Source organism: Saimiri boliviensis, chromosome 2 (genome assembly GCF_048565385.1).
Source record: "Saimiri boliviensis isolate mSaiBol1 chromosome 2, mSaiBol1.pri, whole genome shotgun sequence".
Taxonomy (NCBI): Eukaryota; Metazoa; Chordata; class Mammalia; order Primates; family Cebidae; genus Saimiri; species Saimiri boliviensis.
The window spans coordinates 186,589,885-186,614,757 of record NC_133450.1 but is presented as its reverse complement, the minus strand read 5'-3'; the positions used below and the strand labels follow the sequence as shown (position 1 = coordinate 186,614,757).

Here is a 24,873-nt window from a genome sequence, read left to right as displayed (position 1 = left end):
TTGAACCCAGGAGGTCAAGGCTACAATGAGCTCTGGTTGCCACTACACTCCAGCCTAAGCAACGGAGTGAGATCTTGTCTCAAAAAAAAAAAAAAAAAAAAAAACCCCAAACCCCAGAATTATAATAACTATAAATCAATACATATACATAATTTTATAATAACATTGTAATAGTTATAATATATATAATAGTTATTAGTAGCTGCAACATTATAATAGTGAGAAAAAGGTGGGAAAAGAGCAATCTAGGCTGGCTGCAGTGACAGAAAACCATCAACATTGGCCAGGTGCAGTGGCTCAGGCCTGTAATCCCAGCACTTTGGGAGGCTGAGACAGGCAGATCTCTTGAGCTCAGGAGTTCAAGACCAGCCTGGCCAACATGGTGAAACCCCATCTCTACCAAAAATACAAAAAGTTAGCCAGGTATGGTGGCACATGTCTGTAGTTCCAACTACTTGGGAGGCTGAGATAGGAGGATCGCTTGAGCCCAGAAAGTGGAGGTTGTAGCAAGCTGGGATCCCACCACTGCACTCCAGCCTGGGTGACAGAGTCAGGCTCTGTCTCAAGAAAAAATTAAAAAATTAAAAATGTATCTGCTCATCAACATTGAGCAGATACATTGCTGTTTCTTACTCCCTGTTGAGAGATCTCCTACAGTTCCACCTTCACCGTATAAGGAAAGCAAGGGGACACATTTATTCTCACTTTCCCCAAGGTAAAACTGTGATCACTAATATTTGAATGTTCTGGATGGTTCTATTTGGCTTCTGGCCTTCTTCCCATAATGTTGTCCTTGTTGTGTTGTGGTTTTCTGTATGGCCATTTTATGCGGTAAAGTAGGAAAGTGGTTAGGAAACTTGGGGCCCAGTTCTGGCTATGGGATTTCAGGGGAGTTATTCAGCTTTATAGGGCTTCCGATTATTTTTCTCTGTAAAATTGGGATAAATGATAGATGGATTCTCAGATATTAAATGAGATAAAATAAGGAAAAAGCCTTGAAATTTTAAGTTGCAATATAAAAATAAATATATTTTCTGAATTTAACCTTTTATGATTTATATTATAAACTCTTATGTCAAGAAGCATGTCTCTAAAGCTGTTTACTGTGGTATAGCAATTTAATAGGAAGATAGGAGAGATTCTGAAGAATCTAGAGAGGCCATTTCATTCTTAAAACCAACCTGAGGAAGGGGGAGGGCAGATAAGGGTCAGAGGCTTACTTCTTACTTGATTCGCTTCTGTATTGCTTTGCTTTCCCCATTGAATATGCATTACTTTCATAAGTTAAGGAAACCATTACAGATTTTTTAATGGCTTAAAATGATATAGTCAGTCTGGATATAGAAATTGGAAGTCATCTGCATAGAGGGCTAACAGTTAAGGCAAAGAGATCAAAGGATTTAGAAAGATGGCAGTTGGAGAAGCAGCCAGATTGGCAAACTGGGGTCATGTTTTTAAAACTATTGGATGTCAGGTTGAGGAGTTTTTAAGTGGTAGGAACCATCAGAAGGTCTTCAGCAAAGGAATACTGCAATCCAAGCATTGTTTAATTCTCAGAAGAGTGCTTTATCAGTGACGTACAAGATGAGTTGGAGGAAGAGGAGACAAGGTGAGGAGAAGAACGGGTTACTACTGCAGTGATCCTGGAATATGTTGAGACGGGCCTGAAGCAGCATGTTGGCTAGTAAGTTTTTTTTAAGCTAAACATTAGATATTCTGAAGACACTTCTAGGTTCACAATTGGTTTCCTATAGAGATAAAGGAGGAAAAGGTAGAACAAGATGACCCTACAGGGAGGTTAAAAGAAAACAAAAGCCAACCTGAAAGTGTTCTCAATAGCCAAAGGTGGAACCATTTGAACAACAAAACAAATATAATGTTGGATTATAACTCCCCCAAAATAAGTACACATTAATCCATACTGATATAAATAAATGATTGGATGAATAATTAAATGGAAGAGAAAGGGCAAATATTTTTTTTCAGAAGGATTCCAATTTTTTAATATATGAGGTGAATACAAAGACTCTGGACTGTCTTTGTAACTCTTCTGTAAATGCAAAATTATATCAATAATAAGCCAGGCATGGTGGCTCATGCCTATAATCCCAGCAACTCAGGAGGCCGAGGCAGGAGGATCCCTTGAAGCCAGGAGTTCCAGACAAGCCTAGCAACATTGTGAGACATTATCTCTCTAAACAGTTTTTTAAAACTACTTCAATAATTAAATGTTCTTGTTTTTGTTTTTTTTGTTTTTTTGTTTTTTTTAATTTTGAAACAGAGTTTTGCTCTTATTGCCCAGGCTGGAGTGCAGTGGCACAGTCTCAGCTCACTGCAATCTCTGCCTCCCGGGTTCAAGCGATTCTCCTGCCTCAGCCTCCTGAGTAGCTGGAATTACAGGCATCCGCCACCACGCCCAGCTAATTTTTTGTATTTTTAGTAGAGATGGGGTTTCACCATGTTGGCCAGGCTGGTCTAGAACTCCTGACCTCAGGTGATCCACCCACCTTGGCCTCCCAAAACGCAGGGTTTACAGGCATGAGCCACCAAACCCAGCCTAAAAGTTTTTAAAATTACAGCCTCTACCTCCATTTTTGTTTATTTAACTGGGAAAGTGGTTTGTCAATAAAAGATAAAGATAGTTAAAAGGAAGAGCAAGGCTTGGGGAGGAACATGACATCAGTGGAATAGTAGGCAGTTGGAAATGGGGTCTGGAGAGAGAGGTCAGAGATAGAGATATGGGCTTGGAATTGTAAAGCCCAGAGAGCTATTACTTGAAATAATATGTCTATATGAGATACAAAGAGAGAACATGTGGAAAGAGAATTACTCACCACTGGGAAGGGCACTTATGTCTAGAGTATAAGAGGAAGAATAGCAGGAAGGGCAGTCAAAACAGATAGAGATATAATGTTTTCATTAAAGCCAAGGGAAAATAGCTTCCAGAAAAATGTGGTCAGCACTGTCCAATGATGCCCAAGGTGGTAAATCAACTGAGAAAAATTCATTGGCTTTTAACTAGGAGCTCAGTCCTGATCGCAGGGGGAACAGTGTTAGTAGAGTAGGTAAGAAGAGGTGAGGGTGGTGGATGTTAGTAGAGCAGGTAAGAAGAGGTGAGGGTGATAGAGAGTGACTGGAGTCATACAGGGTGGTGAGTCAAATTGCCAGGACTCAGAGTGAGGAGCAGGCTTGCCCAAGCCAGCAAATGGACTTACATAAGGAGTCCCTAAAGAATAATGGTACACCCCTAGGCACAAAGACAGAAAGTGATAGCCAGAATAAGTGAGTGAAAGGGCTGAGGCCCAAAGCTCAAGAGGAGGCGAGAACTTTGACCAAAATGAAGCCCCCTTCCATCTCCAGACTGTGGCTGCAGAACATAGGCTGGAAGCTATAGGTACTATTATTTTCGTCATGTTAAAGATGAAACACTGAGACTCAGAGAGGTTAGAAACTTATTCAGATCACACAGATAAGTAAATGGCACAAATAGGACTTACTCCAAAACCAATGCTTTTAAGCACTGCGCTATACTGCCTCTTACACTCACACATGCATGCACACATGCACATACACCCAAGGACCCAGGCTGTGTGCCAGGAGGTTAACACTGGATAGCTCTAGATAGTAGAAGTAGGTTTGTTTTTTTTTTCTCCTTTTCCTTTTGTGCTTACCTAGACTTTTTACAGTGACTATGTGTTCCTCTTTTTAAAATGTTTTTATTTTTTATTAGCTTTTCTTACAGACAGGGCCTCCTTATGTTGCCCAGGATGGAGTCCAACTTCTGGACTCAAGCAATCCTCCCACCTGAGCCTCCCTGGTAGAAGGGACTACAGGCATAGACCACCATACCCAGCTCTTTCCTCTTGGATATCGGAAAATAAATAACTTTTATTTTATTTAGGTTTTAAGTTTTGGTGCTCTTTGCTAGATTTCTGTGATATGTATGACGGAAACAAAGTAGGTACATTCTGCTCAAGTGCAGACAAAGGAGACTCTATCTTCTCTGCAGCAATACAGGTTCTGCAGTGACAGGAAGGAGAATCTCACATGCATGTATATGTGTGCATGAGTATGTGTGTATGTCCATGTGTGTGCAGCAGCTGCTGAGAGCAGGGGAGGAGCTGATGAGCTGTCTGTTGATTTATCACATGAAGAATTCTCTTCCTCCCCTATGGCCACTTTGTCTCCAAGCCAGCTCCATTTTATTCTGAGCTTCCAGTGGGACTGGGAGATATTTTTTCACACACACCAAGATCCTCTGCCTCACCCCTTGAAAATCTGGCCAGGGAGCCAGGCTGCTGGCATGAAGCCCAGGCTGCAGCCATAGAGAGTGACTGGAGTCATATGCAGGAGCTATTGCAGTTTATGTGGGCCATGGGTCCAAGCAAGCAGTTGGTATCAGCAATGGGCAGAGATGAGCCAGTGACATTTAGGTCGGCATTAACCAGCAGGCAAGGCTCTTGCCCAGAGCCTCCAAGGACTTCAGGGGAGGTGGTTCAGAACCCTGGAGAGCTCCTCCTGTTTGTGCCAGGTCTGAAAGGCCTGGATGCTGTGTCCTTAAGGCCTTGTACCCATTTAATTTATTATTATCTTTTTTTTTTTTTTTTTTTTTGAGACAGAGTCTCACTCCATCGCCAGGCGCCAGGCTGGAGTACAGTGGTGCGATCTTAGCTCACTGTGATCTCACCTCCGCCTCCCGGATTCAAGTAATTCTCCTGCCTCAGCCTCCTGAGTAGCTGGGACTACAGGCGCGTGCCACCATGCCCAGCTAATTTTTGTATTTTTAGTAGAGACACGGTTTTACCATGTTGGCCAGGATGGTCTCAATCTCTTGACCTCATGATCTGCCCGCCTCGGCCTCCCAAAGTGCTGGGATTATAGGCATGAGCCACCGTGCTCAGCTATTATTATTATTATTTGGAGACATGGTCTCACTCAGGCACCCAGACTGGAGTGTAATGGCATGATCACTACTTATTGCAGCTTCCACCTCCTAGGCTCAGGTGATCCTCCCACCTCAGCCTTCTGGGTAGCTGGGACTACAGGCATGTACCAGCATGCCCAGCGAATTTTTTTGTTGTTGGTAGAGACAGGATTTTGACATGTTGCCTAGGCCGGTCTCAAACTCTTGGGCTCAAAAGATCCACCCACCTCAGCCTCCCAGAGTACTGGGATTACAGGGATGAGCCAGAGCCCTGCCATGCCTATTTAATTTTGAATAGCCTTCCTATTCAAAAGGAATAAAACTAGCAAGTCTGGAGGCTTACAGCCTGCCACCCCCACCCTAGCCATGCACGTGGCCCCCCAGAGTTAAATTAGCACTATACAGGGATTTCCTCCCAATTCTCCAAGTCATGTGTAAAGAGTCTGAAAAGTCAGAAGAATCACAATCATATACTAGGGATTGAATTTTCTGGTTGAAAGTTGCTCCTCTACCTCCAGGTCTCTTCCATAGCTAAATGAATCAGAGCAGCTCTCACTTTATGATTCCCTGAGCTGGTGAGTGATTCCCTCAATTTACTCCCCTCCTGAGTGGATTTAGCCTCAATCCAGGAGGATAGGTCTGCCTGGATTGAGGCCCAATGAAAACACTCAGGACCCCATTCCTCTCAACCAGCTCTGCTCAAGGAACTTGTGCAAGGCACTCCTCCTTTTGAGACCTTGTTTTCTTCACCTCTCTTAGGGTTCTGAGTCCTTTAATGAAGGAACTGTCAAGCCCAAAGGCATGCGTTACACCTCAAAGAACCTCCTGGTCAAAGGAATTGATGCTAAATAATGAAACCCTGATAGAACAGCTGCAGGCTGCCTCTTCTAGCACCAACCAGTCATAATGGGAGGGGAGAGCAAGGAGAAGAAAAGAACTTTTGGTGTTCACTGATCCTTGAGTAGGCCTGGTGGAGTTTGGGCTGGAAGGACTAGGGCTGCCCCCTGCCCACCTCAAGAGGTGTTGCATGATAGTGCTCTTGGAGATGGGGCCATTGACAATGTAGTAATTAATTTATGGGTGAAAAAATGTTCAGAGGATCTGTATCCAGGCTATCCCTCAGCTTGGCCTGTCTCTTGCTCTTGGAAACAGCACGTTCTACCTTCCAGGAGAGGCCCTTACCGTGTGTTTAAGCACAGGCTCTTTTAATGCACAGGAACCTTGGAGAAGAAACAAGAACAGATGAAGACTTTGCCAGATCCCAAGAGGGTTTGTTTGTGTTGGGTTTTGTTCAAGTAGAACAGACCTAACCTCAGCCAGAGCTAGCTCTCAGTGTGCTCTCAGGGGCAAAGGTGCCCTGAAAGCGTTTGTCTTCCTCACAGCGGATGCTCTCTAGGCATTGTTTTATTTAGGAGCTGTGATTATATATCCACAAACCTTACTAAATTGAATACAATCCTGAGCATTCAGAAGAAACAGCGCAGGACTCAGGGGAGGGAGCAGCTGGCTGGAAACAAGGGCCCATGAATTCTAATCCCCAGGGCTGCCATCTGGCATTGACCTGGGACAACTAATTTACTCTCTATCCTGGAGGCTCTTTCAGGGATCTCAGAGCCTGAATAAAAACAGACCTAGAATCTCAGAAAGTGAAACAACCTGTCTAGACTCTCAGAGTCAGCACAGTTCACAGGCAAACTATTCATAGGCCCTACTCTCCAGCCGGAGGTTGTATTTACTATTCCAAGAGGTTTCTTGCATTTTCCTTTGCCATCTCCTTGCCCTTATGTCTGAACCCCCAAGAGCTTCCCTGCCTGGGGTGTTTACTGCCTGCTGAACATGGTTACAAACTCCAGGTTGTCAGAAAGCACTTTGAACAGACAGAGGATCAGAACAGCCCCACCGCTATCTCCCTCCAAAGAGTTTTCTGATGGTTTGGATTCCAAGCTGGTTACCCATTCTTCTGAACTCAGTAACAAGAGTTGAGCCTTAATCATTTGATTGTGGAAGTATATATCTGCTAGCTAACAGCTGATCCTAGCTCTTGAGTCACAAAGAAGGCTGCATCTATCTGCTCAGTTGGTTGTTAGTCTCTGTGAGAAGTTGACCTGAAGTTGAGTTGCTGCTGTGGCTGTGGACCTTAAGTGGAGTTTTTTTGTTTTGTTTTGAGATGGAGTTTCACTCTTGTTACCCAGGCTGGAGTGCAATGTCGTGATCTCAGCTCACCGCAACCTCCGCCTCCTGGGTTCAGGCAATTCTCCTGCCTCAGCCTCCTGAGTAGCTGGGATTACAGGCACGTGCCACCATGCCCAGCTAATTTTTTTTTGTATTTTTAGTAGAGATGGGGTTTCACCATGTTGACCAGGATGGTCTCGATCTCTTGACCTCGTGATCCACCCACCTCGGCCTCCCAAAGTGCTGGGATTACAGGTGTGAGCCACCACGCCCGACCCTTAAGTGGAGTTTTAGCAAGGCCAAGCCTTCAGGTGAGTGAGTGAGGGTGTGGGGGACTCCTACTTTGGCTGTTCTCCAAAATAACTTTCAGCCCTTGACCAGAGGCTTACAGTGAAGAAGTAGTTCTACAAAGAGCACGAAATGCATCATCTGTCACTGGGACACCATTAGACAAGACCCTAGCATGGTCTGATAGGTCAGCAGGGTTTGCCACCTCTCTGTTATAGAAAAATCCTTAATGTGCCTTCAAATCGAGTAGAAGGCAGTGTTTGTCTTTTCAGATTATGGCCTTTCATTTTCTTTCTTTCTTTTTTTTTTTTTTTTTTGAGATGGAGTTTTGCTGTTGTTACCCAGGCTGGAGTGCAATGGTGCGATCTAGGCTCACTGCAACCTCCGCCTCCTGGGTTCAGGCAATTCTCCTGCCTCAGCCTCCTGAGTAGCTGGGATTACAGGCATGTGCCACTATGTCCAGCTAATTTTTGTATTTTTAGTAGAGACGGGGTTTCACCATGATGACCAGGATGGTCTCGATCTCTTGACCTCGTGATCCACCCGCCTCGGCCTCCCAAAGTGCTGGGATTACAGGCTTGAGCCACCGCGCCCAGCCTATGGCCTTTCATTTTCTATGCTAAGCACTGGGAGGACGTGGTGGAGGCAAGCATGTTCCTACCTTCACAAACATTTATTAAACAAAATACACAAATAATCATTTATATAAAATTTGCTAAGTACATGAAGGAAATGTATGGCGGAATAGGGGCTCTGAGACTACATTATAGAGGGATCTAACTGAGCCTGGAATTTATGGGACGCTTCTTTTAAGAGGTGATATGTCCCACCCTGGGCAACAAAGACTCCATGTCAACAAAAGTATATATGTATACAAAAATTAGCAAGGTGTGGTGGCATGCATCTATAGTCCCAGCTACTTGGGAGGCTGAGGTAGGTGGATCACTTGAGCCCAGGAGGCTGAAGCTGCAGTGAGCTGTGACTGCACCACTGCACTCCAGCCTGGGTAACTAAGTGAGGCACTGACTCAAAACATAAAAATTAAAAAAAAAAAAAAAAAAAAAAAGAGGTGATATGTGTCAGCTGAGACCAGAAGGATGTAGTAAGATTTAACTAGGCAGGGTGCAATGGCTCACACCTGTAATCCCAGCACTTTGGGAGACCAAGGCGGGTAGATCACAAGGTCAGGAGTTCAAGACCAGCCTGGCCAAGATGGTGAAACCCCTTTACTAAAAATATAAAAATTAGCCAGGCATGGTGGCGGGCACCTGTAATCCCAGCTACTCAGAGGCTGAGGCAGAGAATTGCTTGAACCTGGGAAGCGAAGGTTACAGTGAGCCAAGATCGCGCCACTGCACTCCATCCTGGGCGACAGAGTAAGACTCCATCTCAGAAAAAAACAACAACAAAAAAAACGATTTAACCAGAAGGGGAGCATGAGGTCTCTAGAAAGGATATTGATGCCCCATCAAGAGTAAAGAAAACCAGTTTGCAAACTGTAGTAAGCCCAGGGAAGAGTGGCATGAGATAAGGTCGGGAAGATAGAAGGAAAGGCAAGTGACTGCTCCTTTGCCACCATTCTTAGCCTCATCTGAAAAAAAAAAATAAAAAATAAAAAAAGTGCTGGTTGAGACCACCCAAACTGCTGTGGCATCCCCCTAGGAGCAGGCCAGTCCCTGTTCCATCTCCCTAGCAACCGGGGCCTCGCAGGAGACTCAGGGAGAGGTGCTTCTAGACCCAACTTGGGGATCACACAATGGAGTGGTCCTCACCTGGCAGCACAGTTCAGAGGAGGGAGGAGGAACAAAGACTAGGCACCCACTTTCCCTGCAATCCTCTATTTTTCCATTGCTCTCAACTGTTTATTAATACATGACAGAAGCCATTTCCCTATTTAGCTGGTTCTGCTGGGAATTCCACACCACCGCCATCCCTCCTGAGGCAGATTTTAAAGTCAGCTTTCAAGATTTTATACTTGGATTTCAAAACTAAATTTCATTACTACATCCGGTGAGATGGCGCCATTGCCTATTCCTATCTGCATGCTCCAGGCACTGTGAGGCTGATAACATCAGCGTGTCGAAGCAGCTCGATCCAGACAATTTGCAGCTGGCTAGAGCTGAGCCAGTGATGGGGAGGGGGAGGATGCAAAATTCTCTCAGAATCCAAAACAGCCCAGAGTGTATTATAGACTAGGATCTTGGATTTTGGGGTTCTTTTTGTATGCTATCATTTCTCCTATCTATAAAGAGACAACTCATCTTAGTCTCACCTGTACATAACAAGGAGCTGAAAATTACTCTCCTAAACATCAGAACAGGACAAAATCATGGATGGTCCAACATTCAAGATGTTTTTATTGGAGTGAAAAATAGAAGGGGCTGGTGGAAAGAGTGAAAGTCATTATATGAAAAATGCAAGATCCTACTGCCTGTAAAAGTAACTGTCCATATAAAAGCCAAAATACGGCTGGGCGCGGTGGCTCATGCCTGTAATCCTAGCACTTTGGGAGGCCGAGGTGGGTGGATCACCTGAGGCCAGGGGTTCAAGACCAGCCTGGCCATCGTGGTGAAACCTTATCTTAAAAAAAAAAAAAAAAAGCCAAAATACTCCTGGAAATGGCTACTATGTGCTTCTTTGAAGCCCAGATGTGAAGGCCATATAACTAACCCTCTGATAGCCACAAGGTTGCAGAGTGGATGAAGACAAATTATTGCTCCCCTGCCAGGAACAAAGGAATTTTGGAGTTTCTAATTCTAACCAAGATTTAATTCTACAGAACAAGCATTCCCTTCGCAACAAAACTATTTTAGCCTTTTGGGTTACTGAAAATGTACCAAACAGCATAAAACATTCATTCAACTCTGACAGCATTCACAGACCTACTTTTGTAAATAGCCAAACACAGGCTGTTCTTTACCAGAATATGATTTTTTTTTTTTTAAATAATGCAGTAGGTCCCCAAGGTCAGAGTTTTGGGAAAAGTCAGTCTAACCTGATTGAGGCTGCCACTTCTCTGCCCTAGCGTGAGCCTGGCTTTTCTGCTTCTCAGTGCACTGCCCACTTACTCACAGGTGTCAGTGTTTACATGCAGGAGACAGAAGAACAAGGATCTACCCCTAACTTTGAGCACAGTGGAGGCATAGAGGTTACTGACTACATTACCGGATCTGAAGACTAATAATTAAGTCAAGTGATTATTTTTATTTAACCATTTGTTTGTTTTATTTTATTTATTTGAAACAGAGTTTTGCTCTTGTTGCCCAGGCTGGAGTGCAATGGCACAATCTCAGCTCACTGCAACCTCTGCCTCCCAGGTTCAAGCGATTCTCCTGCTTCAGCCTCCTGAGTAGCTAGGATTACAGGCACCCACCATCACACCCAGCTAATTTTTGTATTTTTGGTAGAGACAGGGTTTCACCGTGTTGGCCAGGCTGGAACTCCTGATCTCAGGTGATCCACCTGCCTTAGCCTTCCAAAGTTCTGGGATTACAGGCATGAGCCACCATGTCCAGCCTCATTTGTTTATTTTTACAGAAAAGTATTATTGAAGGTTTTAAAAGAGAGAAAGCTTTCACTAGACATGAGAAATAATAATAAAAGTGAGAAAGGGCTGGGCGTGGTGCCTCATGCCTATAATTCCAGCATTTTGGGAAGCCAAGGCAGGCGGACCACTTGAGCTCAGGAGTTCGAGACCAGCCTGAACAACATGGCAAAACCCCGTCTCTACCAAAAATATAAAAAATGAGCTGGGCATGGTGGTATGCACCTGTAGTCATAGTTACTTGGGAGACTAAGGTGGCAGGATTGCTTGAGCTGAGGTGGAGATTGCAGTGAGCTGAGATCATGACATTGCACTCCAGCCTGGGTGACAGTGATACCCTATTTCAAAAAATAAAATTAAAAGGTGAGAAAGCATTTTCACCACATAACAGAGTATAGGTTCCATGGTTGAGCCTCCTTCTGGATGTTCACTGTTGGTGGAAAGGTGTTGTGGGTTCTGGGAAAATCTCAATGCAGGCTGCTCCTCTCTGTGTTCTGGATTCTCAGGCCACTCCTGTTACGTCCGTGTTGGCTTTGGTCCCCTGCCTCAAGGACTAGAGGTCAAGGGTCTTTGCTGCTTTTTGCAATAGCCTGGGGAGGATAGACCAAAACTAAGTCAGGGGACTCTGGTGCAGCCAGAATTTGGGGCAACTCTACCTACCCCACTGCTTACTATTACTTCTAATAGTTCTAGGTTGGCCAAGCCCTGGTCAGCCTCCCTTACCTTAGCCCACCCCTTGCCCACACTTCCTAAAAAATAGCAGATGTGCCATGATCTCTGGACCATCACTGGATTTTTCTACTGGAGAATGTCTCTCTGTGAGGACCTGAAAGCCTCACGAGAATCAGACTCATAATTTCTTAGAACAAAGTAAGTTTTTGCTGAAATGTTAGCAAGCCTGAGAACAGTGTCTAGAGTCCTCCTTCCTGACATCTTCAAATAGCTGGCCATTCTCTGCTGGTTCTTTCCCCCAGCCTCAACTATTTTCCAGTCTCTCTTATCATACAAGAGCCCCTCTGGACTCTGGTTCTAGTTCCTCTGTCTTACATTATTCTTCTCAAAACTGCCTATCCCAGACATCCATGACTCTGATCTCTCCTTGGTCCCTTACCCCTATTTGGTTCCTACCCCTCTGACCATGGCTGTTAGTCTTCTGCTTACCTCTTCAATATTGGTGTTCCTTGATTGTTTTTTTTTTTTCTCTAGCCCTTCTTATTTATAAACATACATTTATACAAAACCATAAGCCTTACTCTTATTTCTGTTTCTCCATCTTATTTGGCATCACAATTCACGCAGTCACCTGAGTCAGGAGGAAACCTGGCAGTCATCCTTGCCCAGGTCTTCTCCCTCAAACCCAGATCCAACCAGTCTTAGTGCCCCAGCAATTTGACCTCAACATGTTTTTCTTCTCCACCTCCTTTTTTCCAACTCACTGACACTGACTTTTTCAAGCTTTGTCACCTACTGCAATGACCTTTATCTGGTCTCCCTGCTTCCAGTTTAATCATCCCTGCCCATTCTGTGGACCCGTCCCCAAAGCAGTTTGTCTATCTAAATTTGACAATGAGCTGAAAATCCTTCAGTGGCTCCCCATTATTTCTGGGTGAAGTCCAAAGCCCTGAACATGTCTTACAATGTCCATGATTTTAAGTTTTCCTGCCATTCTAGTCTCATCACTTGCCACTTTGTCCCCCTAACATTAACATTCTAGCAAAATTGGGCTGTTCTTTTTGCCTGCTCTGTAGTCATGTGCATCTTCCCCACTAGTCCTTTCTCTTCTTTTTCTTCTTGTTTCCCACTCCTTTCCTCATCTGGTTCAGCAGTGCTTCTTATTCAGGCTTCATCCATCAGTTTTCTTTGGAGAAGTCTTCCTGAAGTGGGATAGTTGCTTCTGTCCTATACACATACAAACCTCTGTCATAGCACTCAGCATATTATTAAAATTATCTGCTTATTCACTTGCCTCACTGCCTGGCTTATGAGCTCTTTGTGGCAGGGACCTTATTATTATTATTATTTTATTATTATTTAGAAGAGGAGGTCTCACTCTGTCACTCTGTGCAATCATGGCTCATTACAGCCTCAGCCTCCCAGGCTCAAGTGATCCTCCCACCTCAGGCTTCTGCGTATCTAGGACTACAAACACATGCCACCATGCCTAGCTAATTTTTTTTAATTTTTCTGTAGAAATGAGATCCTACTATGTTGCCCACATTGGTCTCAAATTCCTGGGCTCAAGCAATACTCTCACTTTGGCCTTCCAAAGTGCTGGTATTACAGGTGTGAGCCACTGTGCCCAGCCCATATTATTTTTATATGTCCAGAACCCAGCACAGTGCCTAGGATATAAATGCCCTTAAAATGTAGGACCAGAACTGAATTTGGTGGCTAAGGCCCCTTTCATCTCCTTTTCTTGCACTGCCCTCTTCTTTTGTCTCCTGGGCTCACCATTCTCGGTTTCCAATGCAGCATTTTCTTTCTGCTGGTTCCTGCCAGTCTCTCTATCTTGAGCTATCGACTGCTTCAGTGGCTCCAATATTTCCTTCCTGTGGGGAACTCAATGAGCAGAAAGCTTGTGATCAGAAAGTATGCATGCTATTTTCTAAAGAGGGGCTACAAGTGTGTGCTGAGTGCTAGAGCCATGATTGGACTACATACCACCTTCCAAGTGACTGTTTTGCAAGACAGCAGTCCCACAGCTGTGTAAGTTCTGGTGCATTGTTAATCTCCTGACTTTATCTAAGTCTCTGAGAAGGGGCTGGGTAAGAGAGATGAGTAAATTAGATTCAAATTGCCTTCAAGGTGTGACTTTGGACATATTACTTCATGCAACCTGGTTCTTCAATTTTAAAATGAGAATGGTGTTTGCCTTACTTGGTTTTGGGGAGGATTCAGTGAAATAATATAAATAAAGCACCTAGCACCATGGCCATACCTCTGGCAGGTATTTAAGCAACATTAACTAACTGATTGGATGGGTTCCAGAAGAACTACACCTGGGCTAAATTGTTCCAACTAACTCCCTGCCTGGGTCCAGCCAGAGCTCTTAGTAGAGCTGCCTCCCAAACATGAGCTTTGAGAAGTCCCTCCTCTCCTCTCCTCCCCTCCCCTCCCAGACTATTGTTCCCTCTCCACACTAGAAATGTAACCAGCTTAAGGCCAGGATGGAAGGCACTTAGAAGGGCTGTCTGGGGATGGTGTAGGTATAGAGAGGCTGGTCTAGCCTTACTATTACAAGTGTGGTCCCTGTACTAACAGCATTGGTACCACCTGGGAGCTAACATGAAATGCTGACAATTCAGGTTCCAGACCTACTGAATCAGAATCTGTATTTAAATAATATTCCCATATGATTTCTACATACATTAAAATATTAAGAAGCACTGTCCTGGGGCACAGATGGGTTCACCATTTCAGAGGTGGAAGGTTGAGGCAGTGCAGGTGTGTCAGAGCTGTCTAGAAAAGGTAGAGGTTGTATGGGGGCAGGGAAGGATGTGGCAAGGGGGTATACTCAGAGAAGAGGAAGTGTCCTCGGAGATGTGGACTGTAGTGCTACAGGAGGCTCTTTGGGAGGCGTTGGTCATTTGCTGTTTCAGGGCCCTTTCCTGTTGATGCCTTGAGTATGAGATGGTACTCTTGAGTTAGCTGATGAGTGTTACTGCACCAGCCAGAGAGTGACAAGTGGGCAGGGAAAGGCCCTCTACTGCCCTGAGACTGGGGAGACACTCCTGCAAGGACCCCAGAACCATCTAAGCTTAGCAGTTGGTATTGTTTTCCATGGAGATACATAACCAGCAACTGGCTAGATTCACCCCTAAAAACATACCCTGAGCTGGTGTTAGGCTAGAATCTCCCCTCCCTACATCTATACCCCCAGCTGGCACATGTGCACCCCTAAAACACACACACCTGAACTTTCTTCTCTTGGGAGACTCAGATGGGAGTTCATAAGTAGGGTTAACCCTCCCCTTCCCCTCTCTGACCTGCTTAACCCCAGGCTGGTCCCTGAGCCTCTATGGGCCCATCAGCCCTGATCTCCCTGCTGCACAGAGCAGGCCTTGTGAGAGTGACTACAGGCCTAGGGCCTCCCTGCTGTACAGAGCAGGGCTTGTGAGAGTGACTACAGGCCTAGGCCTTGTTGGGTGCAGCAGAAATTTGTTTCATCAGAGTCTCTCTCTCTCTCTCTCTCTCTCTCTCTCTCTCACTCTCTCTCTCTGACAGGATCCCACTCTGTCACCCAAGCTGGAGTGCAGTGGTGTGATCACAGCTCATTGCAGCCTCGACTTACCAGGCTCAAGTGATCCTCCCGCCTCAGCTTCCCAAGTAGCTGGGACCACAAGCACGTGCTACCACACCCAGCTAAGTTTTTTTTTCTTTTTTGTAGAGATGGGTCTCACTTTGTTCCCCAGACTAGTCTTGAACTCCTGAGCTCAAGCAATCCTCCTGCCTCAGCCTCCCGAAGTGCTAGGATTACAGGCTTGAGCCACCACGCCTGGGCTTTCTCTTTCTTAAGCACTCTTAGGACAGGACTCTGCGTCCCTGTTTGCCTTCTTTTTTTTTTTTTTGAGACGGAGTTTGGCTCTTGTTACCCAGGCTGGAGTGCAATGGCGCGATCTTGGCTCACCGCAACCTCTGCCTCCTGGGTTCAAGCAATTCTCCTGCCTCAGCCTCCTGAGTAGCTGGGATTACAGGCACGTGCCACCATGCCCAGCTAATGTTTTGTATTTTTAGTAGAGACGGGGTTTCACCATGTTGACCAGGATGGTCTTGAACTCTCGACCTCGTGATCCACCCGCCTCGGCCTCCCAAAGTGCTGGGATTACAGGCTTGAGCTACCGCGCCCGGCTTGCCTTCTTAATAAAAACCCTTTCCAGCCACCCAGCTAGAGCCTCTTGACCCTTCCCTCAGTCATCTGTTTATCTCAATGGTTAAGGAAAAGGTCCCCAGAAATGAGTGAGTGCCCTGTGGCAGGGTGGGAGCTGCATCAACAGCAACAAAAAGTCATAAGGGTAGAGTCCTATTCCCCAGGGCTGAGCTTCACCAGTAGTTGCTTTAAACCCTCCACCAAAGTACTCAGTGACCAATAGCCAGTACTCTTCTTTAACCCGGCCCCTGCCCAGGCCCAATTCTCTATGTCAGATAAGATGATAATCTACCACCATCACTCTCCTCTGTGCTCCTACCACCCTCCATGCATTCCTGCCTCTGCTGTTCCTCTCTCTTCATTAAATAGACTGATTTGTGTGCCTGTCATCTCCGCACTTTTAAATTTTCTTCTTAGCAAGAACTAGGGTTTTTGGTGATTTTCCCTCCCCAGTGTACATTGTGCCCTGCCCTTGTTGGTGTTCAGTGATTATCAGAGTTTTAAACAAGTGGTGAGTTCGCCAATGTTTAATTATTGGGATGACAAAAAGGAAAGACTGGGAGACTGCTCTGGCTAGAGAGCTGAGCTTTAGAGCTGCAAATTATTTTTGTGAGCAAAGAGTAGTGCCTGCCAGGCATAATGCGTGTTAGAGACTTAGAATAAGCTAAAAAGGAGAGGAAGGGCAGTGACAGGAAATGCCACAGAGGGGAAAAGCCATTTGATACCAGACCTCCAAGTCTATTGTCCATTGCAGACAAGTTGGTCCTTATTCTTCCAAGGCCAGAGGGAAGAAATCCCATTGACTCTGCCAGATAGTTACTTTGCTTTCCTGGGAAATCAAGGAGCCCCAAAGATTTATGAACCAGTGCAGGCCAGACTCTGTTCCTTGAGTAATTGAAGCTTACTAAAAAGCCTTAAGTGAGATTTGGAGCCAAGATTCAGACAAGGATCCACAAGTCAGTCTGGCCCAGACAAATGTCAGTGTCTGCTGGCATTTCTCTTGTTTTCGCTTCCTACCACATGTGGGACTCACAAGGACTCTCCAACCACATGCCCTGTACTGATTCCTGGGCAGAATTCTCCTTAGTGTCTGTGCCTCTTCCCTTGCCCTGAAGAACTGAATCCACATTCTGGAAGGAAACTGAAAGATCCTTTGGACTGTGCTCCCTAAAGCTCGGTTAACCTTGAACAACCTTCCCATCTTCCTGTCCTCTAGGCCCTGTCTATGGGGCACATCAAGGGGAAAGCCCCTAGAAACCCAACCCCAAGTCTCCAGCCGCCTCCAAATCTCCTGTTCTTAGAATAATTTTCCCTCTCCTGTGAAAGGCCTCATCCCCAAAAGTCTGTGTTGTCTGAATCTGAATATAAAAAGAGAAAGAAGAGCCGGGCGCGGTGGCTCATGCCTGTAATCCCAGCACTTTGGGAGGCCGAGGCGGGTGGATCACGAGGTCAGGAGATCGAGACCATCCTGGTCAACATGGTGAAACCCCGTCTTTACTAAAAATACAAAAAATTAGCTGGGCATGATGGCGCATGCCTGTAATCCCAGCTACTCAGGAGGCTGAGGCAGGAGAATTGCCTGAACCCAGGAGGCGGAGGTTGCGGTGAGCCGAGATCGTGCCATTGCACTCCAGCCTGGGTAACAAGAGCGAAACTCAGTCTCAAAAAAAAAAAAAAAAAAAAAAGAGAAGGAAGGGGCTGCTTCCTTTCCACTGCCCACCACATACCTTCTTGTTTTTCTGCCTAGGTCCTGATAATCAATCTTTTCTCAAAAATTTTATTAGAATATGCATAACATAAAAGTTACCATTTTAACCATTGTGGGTTTTCTTTGTTGTTGTTGTTGTTGTTGTTGTTGTTGTTTTGAGACAGTCTTGCTCTATCACCCAGGCTGGAGTGCCATGGTGTGATCTTGGCTCACTGCAAACTCTGCTTCTCAGGTTCAAGCGACTCCTACCTCAGCCTCCTGAGTAGTTGTGATTACAGGTGTGTACCACCACACCTGGCTAATTTTTGTTTGTTTGTTTTTAGTAAGGACAGGGTTTTGCCATGTTGGTCATGCTGGTCTCAAACTCCTGGCCTCAAGTGATCCACCCACTTTGGGCCTCCCAAAGTGCTGGGATTACAGGCAGGAGCCACTGCACCCAGCCAATTTTAACCATTGTAGATCTATTTTTAAAGAACTTTGCACCTTAACCCCTTTGTCCATTAAATGAGATAATTTTTCCCTAAAGAGATTGAAATGGGGGAGGCAAAGGTGATGTGGGGTTCAAAGACCTTGTAGGTCACAAGACTTGACATAGGCCAAGACCTATGTCTTAAACTGGTCCAAGGGTAACTGATGCAGGAGCCTCTTCAACATCTGGCTCAGGGGATGAGGGTCAGGATTAGGCCAAGTCAGTCCTCCCAGAAGGAAGTAAGCCTTCTCCATTTATGACTCTGGTGCCTACCTCCTGGGTCATGAGGCTTGGCCCTTAGGCCCTTATGCATAGGCTTCCCCCAAGCCATAGCTACAGTGAGTATCCCTGAGTTGAGGTATTTATCTTATCTCCCAAATGAAGGCTTTTTAGAATGAATAGCAGAGCATCAATCTAAGACATCAGTCTTTTCCTAACCATGAAGAAGTAGGGCAGGGTTCTAAATCATCTTTTAAAAGTTCATTGGCCTCCTTTCTCTTCATTTCAAAAACAAATCTTTTTTTTTTTTTTTTTTTTGCCGTCTCACTACCAACTTCATACTTTCACCATCCTTTTCTTTCCTATTTCTGAAAACTAAATAATAGGTAAGGAGCTGCTGCCATAGCTGCGATAACTCCGGAGCCATTTTGGTTAATTTTCCCACCCCACGTCTAAAAGCAAGGGAAATACTCTGTGAGATTTGCTTTCTGAGTCTGCAATTACAGTCACAGTACCTATAGCTGACATGCTGGCACAGGGAGGACTGGCTAAAGCACAGTGGCCAGTTGCCAGGCAGCGCTGGTGCTCCACTTAAAGCCCTTCCCAATCTTTAATGTAAGAGTCTTCCCTCCTTTTGTTCTTAATTGGTGGCCTCAAGTCAGGAGTATTTTGTCTGGCAGGTGATACCCAGAGGAAATTCTGTTCTATGAAAGAAGATTCCCAGAGGGAACCAGGTAAATGAGGACTGGAACAGAGCTCTCTTGGAAGAGAATTTCAGATGACCTACAATTCTCTGGCACACAGTGAAAAATAAAGCATTAAAAGCCAGCTATGCTCTCAGTCATGACTGGAGGCATTGTAAATTGGAACAATCCTTTGGGAAAGCATTTTGGCAGTATCTATCAAGAAACTTAAAAGCACTCATGTTTTTTACTTAGTAATCTACTTTATTTAGGAAATGATCCTAAATGTAAATATATGTGGATTTCAGTGTAGTATTATCTATAATAGTGAAAAGTTGCAAACAATTTGAATGTCAAAAATAAATGAATGGTTGCAAAGTTACTATACATCCTCTCTATGGATATAATGCAGCCATTAAACTGATAGTTACAAAAACTATGGAAGAATATAAAGCTAAGGGCTGGGCACAGTGGCTCACACCTGTAATCCCAGCATTTTGGGAGGCCAAGGCAGGAGGATCACTTGAGGCCAGGAGTTCGAAACCAGCCTGGCCATCATGGCGAAACCCTGTCTACTAAAAATAGAAAAACTAGCTGGGCATGGGTGGCGCAGGCCTGTAATCTCAGCTACTTGCAAGGCTCAGGCAGTGAGCCTAGATCACTCCACTTCACTCCAGCCTGGGCGACAGAGTGAGACTCTGACTCCAGAAAAAAAAAAAAAAGAAGAAGAAGAATATGAAGCTAGGTGCAGTGGCACGTACCTGTAATCCCAGATACTCAGGAAGCTGAAGTAGGATCACTTGAGTCTAGGAGTTCAAGGCCGTAATGAGCTATGATTGTGCCTATGAATAGCCACTGCACTCCATCCTGAGCAACAAGCAAGACCCTGCCTCTAGTAAAAAAAAAAAAAATATATATATATATATATATATATATATATATATATATGTACACACACATATATATATGGAGAGCTGATTATGTTCTGATAATTTTTTAAAATACAGAATACAAAATATAATACTTTTTTTTTTTTTTTGAGACAGTGTCTCAGTCTGTTGCCCAGGCTAGAGTGCAGTGGCATGATCTTGGCAGACTGCAACCTCCACCTCCCAGGTTCAAGTGATTCTCATGCCTCAGTGCCCCACCACACCTGGCTAATTTTTATATTTTTTAGTAGAGAAGGAGTTTTGCTATGTTGGCCAGTTGGTCTTGAACTCCTGGCCTCAAGTGATCCTCCTGCTTCAGCCTCCCAAAGTGCTGGGATTATAGGCATGAATCACAGTGCCCAGCCACAAAATATAGTATGTTCTTTAAAACGCACATGTATTAGTTGGTACTCTGTGATCATAGTAACAAAATTTAAAAATGCAGCTGAAGCTAATTTAAGCTAAGAAAGAGACTAAGGATTATTTCTTTTTCTTTCTTTCTTTCTTTTTTTTTTGAGACAGGATCTTACTTTGTCACTCAGGCTGGAATGCAGTGGCACAATCATGGCTCACTACAGCCTCGACCTCCTGCTCTCAGGCAATTCTCCCACCTCAGCCTCCCAAGTAGCTGGGACTACAGGTGTGCACCACCACACCTGGCTAATTTGTTTGTTTGTTTGTTTGTTTTTGTTTTTGGAGAGTCAGCATCTTGCTATGTTGCCTAGGCTGGGTTTCTTACAATGCCTAAGCACAGCCTTAAGTCAGGATTTGGATGGGTAAGGCAGATGCTAGAACAAGGGCCTGAAACCTAGGGAGCATTCTCACAATCTCTTGCATTTACTTATTTCTGAACATCAGCTGTATTCTTGTTTCCCTCCCCAGGGGCTCTCTCTGTTACCCAATCCACAGTCTTAAACTTTACATCTCCTTTTAAGTCCCACTTACTGATTCCGGGTGGGGGAGACTAATTTGGTCTGCCTCATCCAAGCATATATCCAAAGGTGTGGAATCCCATAGAACCAGCATAATTCCTCGAGGCTCACCCCATGACCATGAAGATGAGAACAGCACCAACTCCCAAAGAAGGAAGGGAAACCCCAGAGTGTTGCTGCTATAAAATATGCAAAAGACTCAGATACAGTAGAACATTAACAAGGGTTTTTCTCAAGGTGGTAAAACTAAAGGTGATTTTTTAAAATGTTAGCATGTATTACTTTATAGTAGAAAAAAATCTATAAAACTTTTCATAGCTACAGTTGTTACTAGGCCTGTGGCAGTAGCACCCTTCTCCATTTTAGTTGTTCCAGTGACAGATACCATTAAAGATACTAAGGCTTGGCAGTGCTTAATTTTAGTAATGAATTCTATCCTAGCAGCTGTTTAAGGAGTTAGAAAATCCTCAGCTACTCCCAAGACCAGTTGGAGCTCCCAAATTCTAGCCCAAACATGATAATCCTTCCCATTTCTTTTTGGTGAACTTGACTTTACCCCAAAATGCAAATGTTCTGCAGAAGTTTTATGTATAAAGAAAAGAGTGCTTTCCCAACTTGGGCATCATTGTGAGAACCCCTCTCTAGAAAAAAAAAAAAATTAGCCAGGCATAGTGGTTGTGTGTGCCTATAGTCCTAGTTACTCAGTGGGCTGAGACAGGTGGTCACTTGAGTCCAGGAGGTTACAGTGAGCTATGACAGCACCACTGCACTCCAGCCTGGGTGACAGAGTGAGAACCTGTCTCTAAAAAAGTAAGATGCATAAAAAAAGAAAGAAAAATAAGGAAACAAAAGAAAAAAGGAGGGGAAAGGAGAGGAAGGGAGGGGAAAGGATAGAAAGGGAGGGAAAAGGAGAGGAGAGGCTTTCCTCCTCTGCATTCTACTTCCAGCTTATAGTCCAGAGCTGGAGAATGGACACTCAGTGTGTTGACTTTGTTTGAATTGGGTCTTCTATTAAAGAAAACTTAGAAGATTTGGGAGATTTAGACCAGTAAGAGAGGCCTCCCTGAGCCACCAAGGATTCTCTGCCCTCTCTCCCAAATGCGGGCTTCACAAACTTTCTCTCCAGATTTTCTGTTTTGCCCCTATTTTTAGGACCCACTAACACTTGGAGAGATTCTCTCCATTATGTTTCCCTTATTCTCCTCTAGATCTCCCACAAAGACCTAATCCCTATGAGAAGTCTTTGTCCTTTGCTGTATGTGGGATCCCTAAGGATCTTTTTATTTATTTATTTTATTTTACTTTAAGTTCTGGGACACATGTGCAGAACATGCAGGTTTGTTACATAGGTATACATGTACCTTGGTAGTTTACTGCACCTATCCCCTGAGGATCGTAATATGTCTCAAAAAGATATAAGTCCCGGTTAATTCCCTGGCTCTGCAGGCAGTGCCTGGAGAAATCTTGGAGAAAAGGAGATAGGGAACAAAAACAGGAGGTGCCCAACAATGAGATTCAGAAATGGTCAATGTGTTGAGGTGTAACTTCAGGTCATACTGCAGAGTAAAAACTGTCATTGGCCAGATGATTCATATGTTGAGGTGTGGAGTCAGAGAAGATGGGAATGCCTTAGGCTGAATGGACAACCCTCTGCAGGGAAGTGGAGCCATCTAATTAACGCATAGATTGCTACTAAATATTCTTGGACCAGAGGCAAGACTTATACACAACCGTGAGCACTTAGTGAAGTTGAGTTATATTCTGGATCTCCCTATAAAATATGATACCTAAACGTGGTTATTTCTACACACTGCCATGAGATGTTTTGGAATGGCATGGCCCTGAACAGGAAGACCACAGCCCTAAGTAGTTTCTCAGCTGACCACTAGATAAATTTGTGATAAGGAACAGAGTTGGTCCTTGATGCTCTATTTTATTGTGTCCACTTGTCGGAGAGTGGCCTGAGCCACAGACCTTCCCTGACTTCCTGTTCCTTATCAGCACTATCCTTCCTGGCCCTGGTTTCTGCTTCTGTTTTTCTGTCTGTCTTGCCTCCTGCTATTACCCAGTATAGGGCTGATGGCCCCACAGGGTCGTGGGGTGTGCCTTATGCTGTGCTCAGGCACAGGATCCAAGAAATAAAGAGGCAGGACACAGAAGTACAAGGAAAACACAGCTGGGCTCAAGGGGCCACACCACCTATAAGCAGAGTCAGGCGAGGCCCCGAATGTCCAGAAGTATGAGTATTAATTGTGTATAGGTTAGGGGGCAGGGCAGTGAGTGAAATCATCTTTAAGGATAGGATAGGGTCGTGAGCAATAAAACATGGGGTCCACCCCCATTAGGTCACCTAGGCCAGGAGGTGGACAGTGCACAGCAAGGGGCCCGTTCCCATGAAGGCAAGGGCCATGGGCAGTAAGGGGTCCACCCCCATTAGATCACTGAGGCTTGAAAGTGGGCCGTGCGCGGTGAAGAGGGTGCAGTGTGCAATACTTCTATGTATGGGCAAACTACTTCTAAGAAGATTTATAGGAGAATGTTTTAAGTCACGTAGCAGTGACAGAGCTGTCAAGGTTACTGCCACCTTCTGGCAGTTTCCCGTGGGTTCTATGGGAAGATGCTTTTCAAGCAGCACAGTAGCAAGAGCTGATAAAGTTCACAGTCACCAGGTGGATTGCCGTTCTGAGGGCAGCCTTCCACAAGAACTGGAGCAAAGTCCTACAACTGCTTTATCAGGAGGAGTGGCTCTCGCCCCAAGCCTGCCATATAGCGGGTATCTTTATGATACTGAACACTGTCGCCTTGGCCATGGATTCTTGTCCTGGTATAACCGTTTTTCCCTTAAATTATGCTCTGCACTCTCTGCTCTAGGTATTCCTCCGATTATAAGCTGCTTTTTCCTTAATTCATGGTCTGTACTATGTCCACTCTAGGCATTCCTCCGATTATGAACTAAGATATAATTATAGGCATATATGTAGGGAAATATTCTTTAGGCACTCATACTATCAACTATTATATGATTATATATAGAGGATTATATAAAGGGATACTTCAAGTCCTAATTCTGTAAACTAATACATGATTATGTAAAGGATTATATAAAAGGAAATAGCTGAGTAGTAACACTATAAAGTGAGATATTCCTCAAGCCCTAACTGTGCCAGAGTTCTGCTTAGCTCTCATTCCTCGGTGCCTTATATGGGGGCTTACCCACAACCCAGGGAAAATAAACAGGTACAGACATGACTTTATTCAAGAGGTAGCCTTTCAGCATTCTCCAACTCAGAACTGCCTCCCCTGATTAGCCTTAAAACTAAAGGAAAATTATTCTGTGTTCTGTGAAGAAAGGTTAGATAGTATTGGTATGAGTGCTTTGCCTCTTCATATCTCACTCTAAATCCATTTCAATTTTCATCTTCCTGAGAATTACTACTTGGAGATGAGAACAGAGGTCACCTTCTCTTCTTGGGAAAGCTGATATTGAATCATGTCTCTACCCTGGATTATCATGTTCAATCCACAAGACAACAGCAAGATTGTTCAGCACCACGGAGAGCGCCTTTCATCCTCGAGACTAGATCATGAGTGGGTGAAGGATGAGGTTTGTAGCTGAGAGCCCAGCCAGTCTGATCTCCTTCCACTCTGGCCAGCCACCAAATATCCCTCTTTTCCCCAACCCCTTAGTGTCCACTTCCTTCCTTTTGCTAATGAGTTTTTCAGGAAGGAGTTCCCCTAACTTTCCACCCCCTTTCTGCCTCCATGTTATCTGAATCCCCCACCTCTCTTTCTCCTTTCCTCACCTTCCTTACTTCCCTTCTATTTTGGTAAAGAGACTCCTTCCTATGATCCACAGTTCTGGCTCCACCTGCTCATGATTCCTCAAAGACCATGCCCCCTCAAACATCTCTCTTTCTATACAGCTTCCTTCCCCTCAGTCTAGGACAGATCTGGTGTTCCCTAGCTCTAAAGAAATTCTACAACTCTAAAGCTCCCTCTTTAGGAGCTCACATTCTCCCTCTAAAGCTCTCATTCTCATTCCTTCCCTTCTCAGTCTTGCTCCTTTTCCCTTAAATCCCGTCATCTGGGCTCTATTTCTACCAGCTAAAATTTGTGTTCACTGAGACTACCTATGTCT

General features: G+C 44.7%; 1 protein-coding gene across 12 annotated transcripts in view; it reads left to right on the top strand.

Annotated features, from left to right (window-relative positions):
* FAM219A (family with sequence similarity 219 member A) overlaps positions 1 to 24,873 on the top strand; it is a 60,978-nt gene that overhangs the window by 21,511 nt on the left and 14,594 nt on the right. The window contains exon 1 of one of the 12 annotated variants that reach the window (XM_010331731.3): positions 19,853 to 24,339. The exons of 8 other annotated variants lie outside the window; for them this stretch is intronic. In XM_010331731.3, coding sequence (XP_010330033.1) covers positions 24,226 to 24,339 — 114 coding nt within the window. In that variant the 5' untranslated portion in view covers positions 19,853 to 24,225. Of the gene's footprint in view, positions 1 to 19,852; positions 24,340 to 24,873 lie in introns of those variants that run through there. 3 more of the 12 variants (XM_010331730.3, XM_010331733.3, XM_010331732.3) reach the window with 3 other exon arrangements.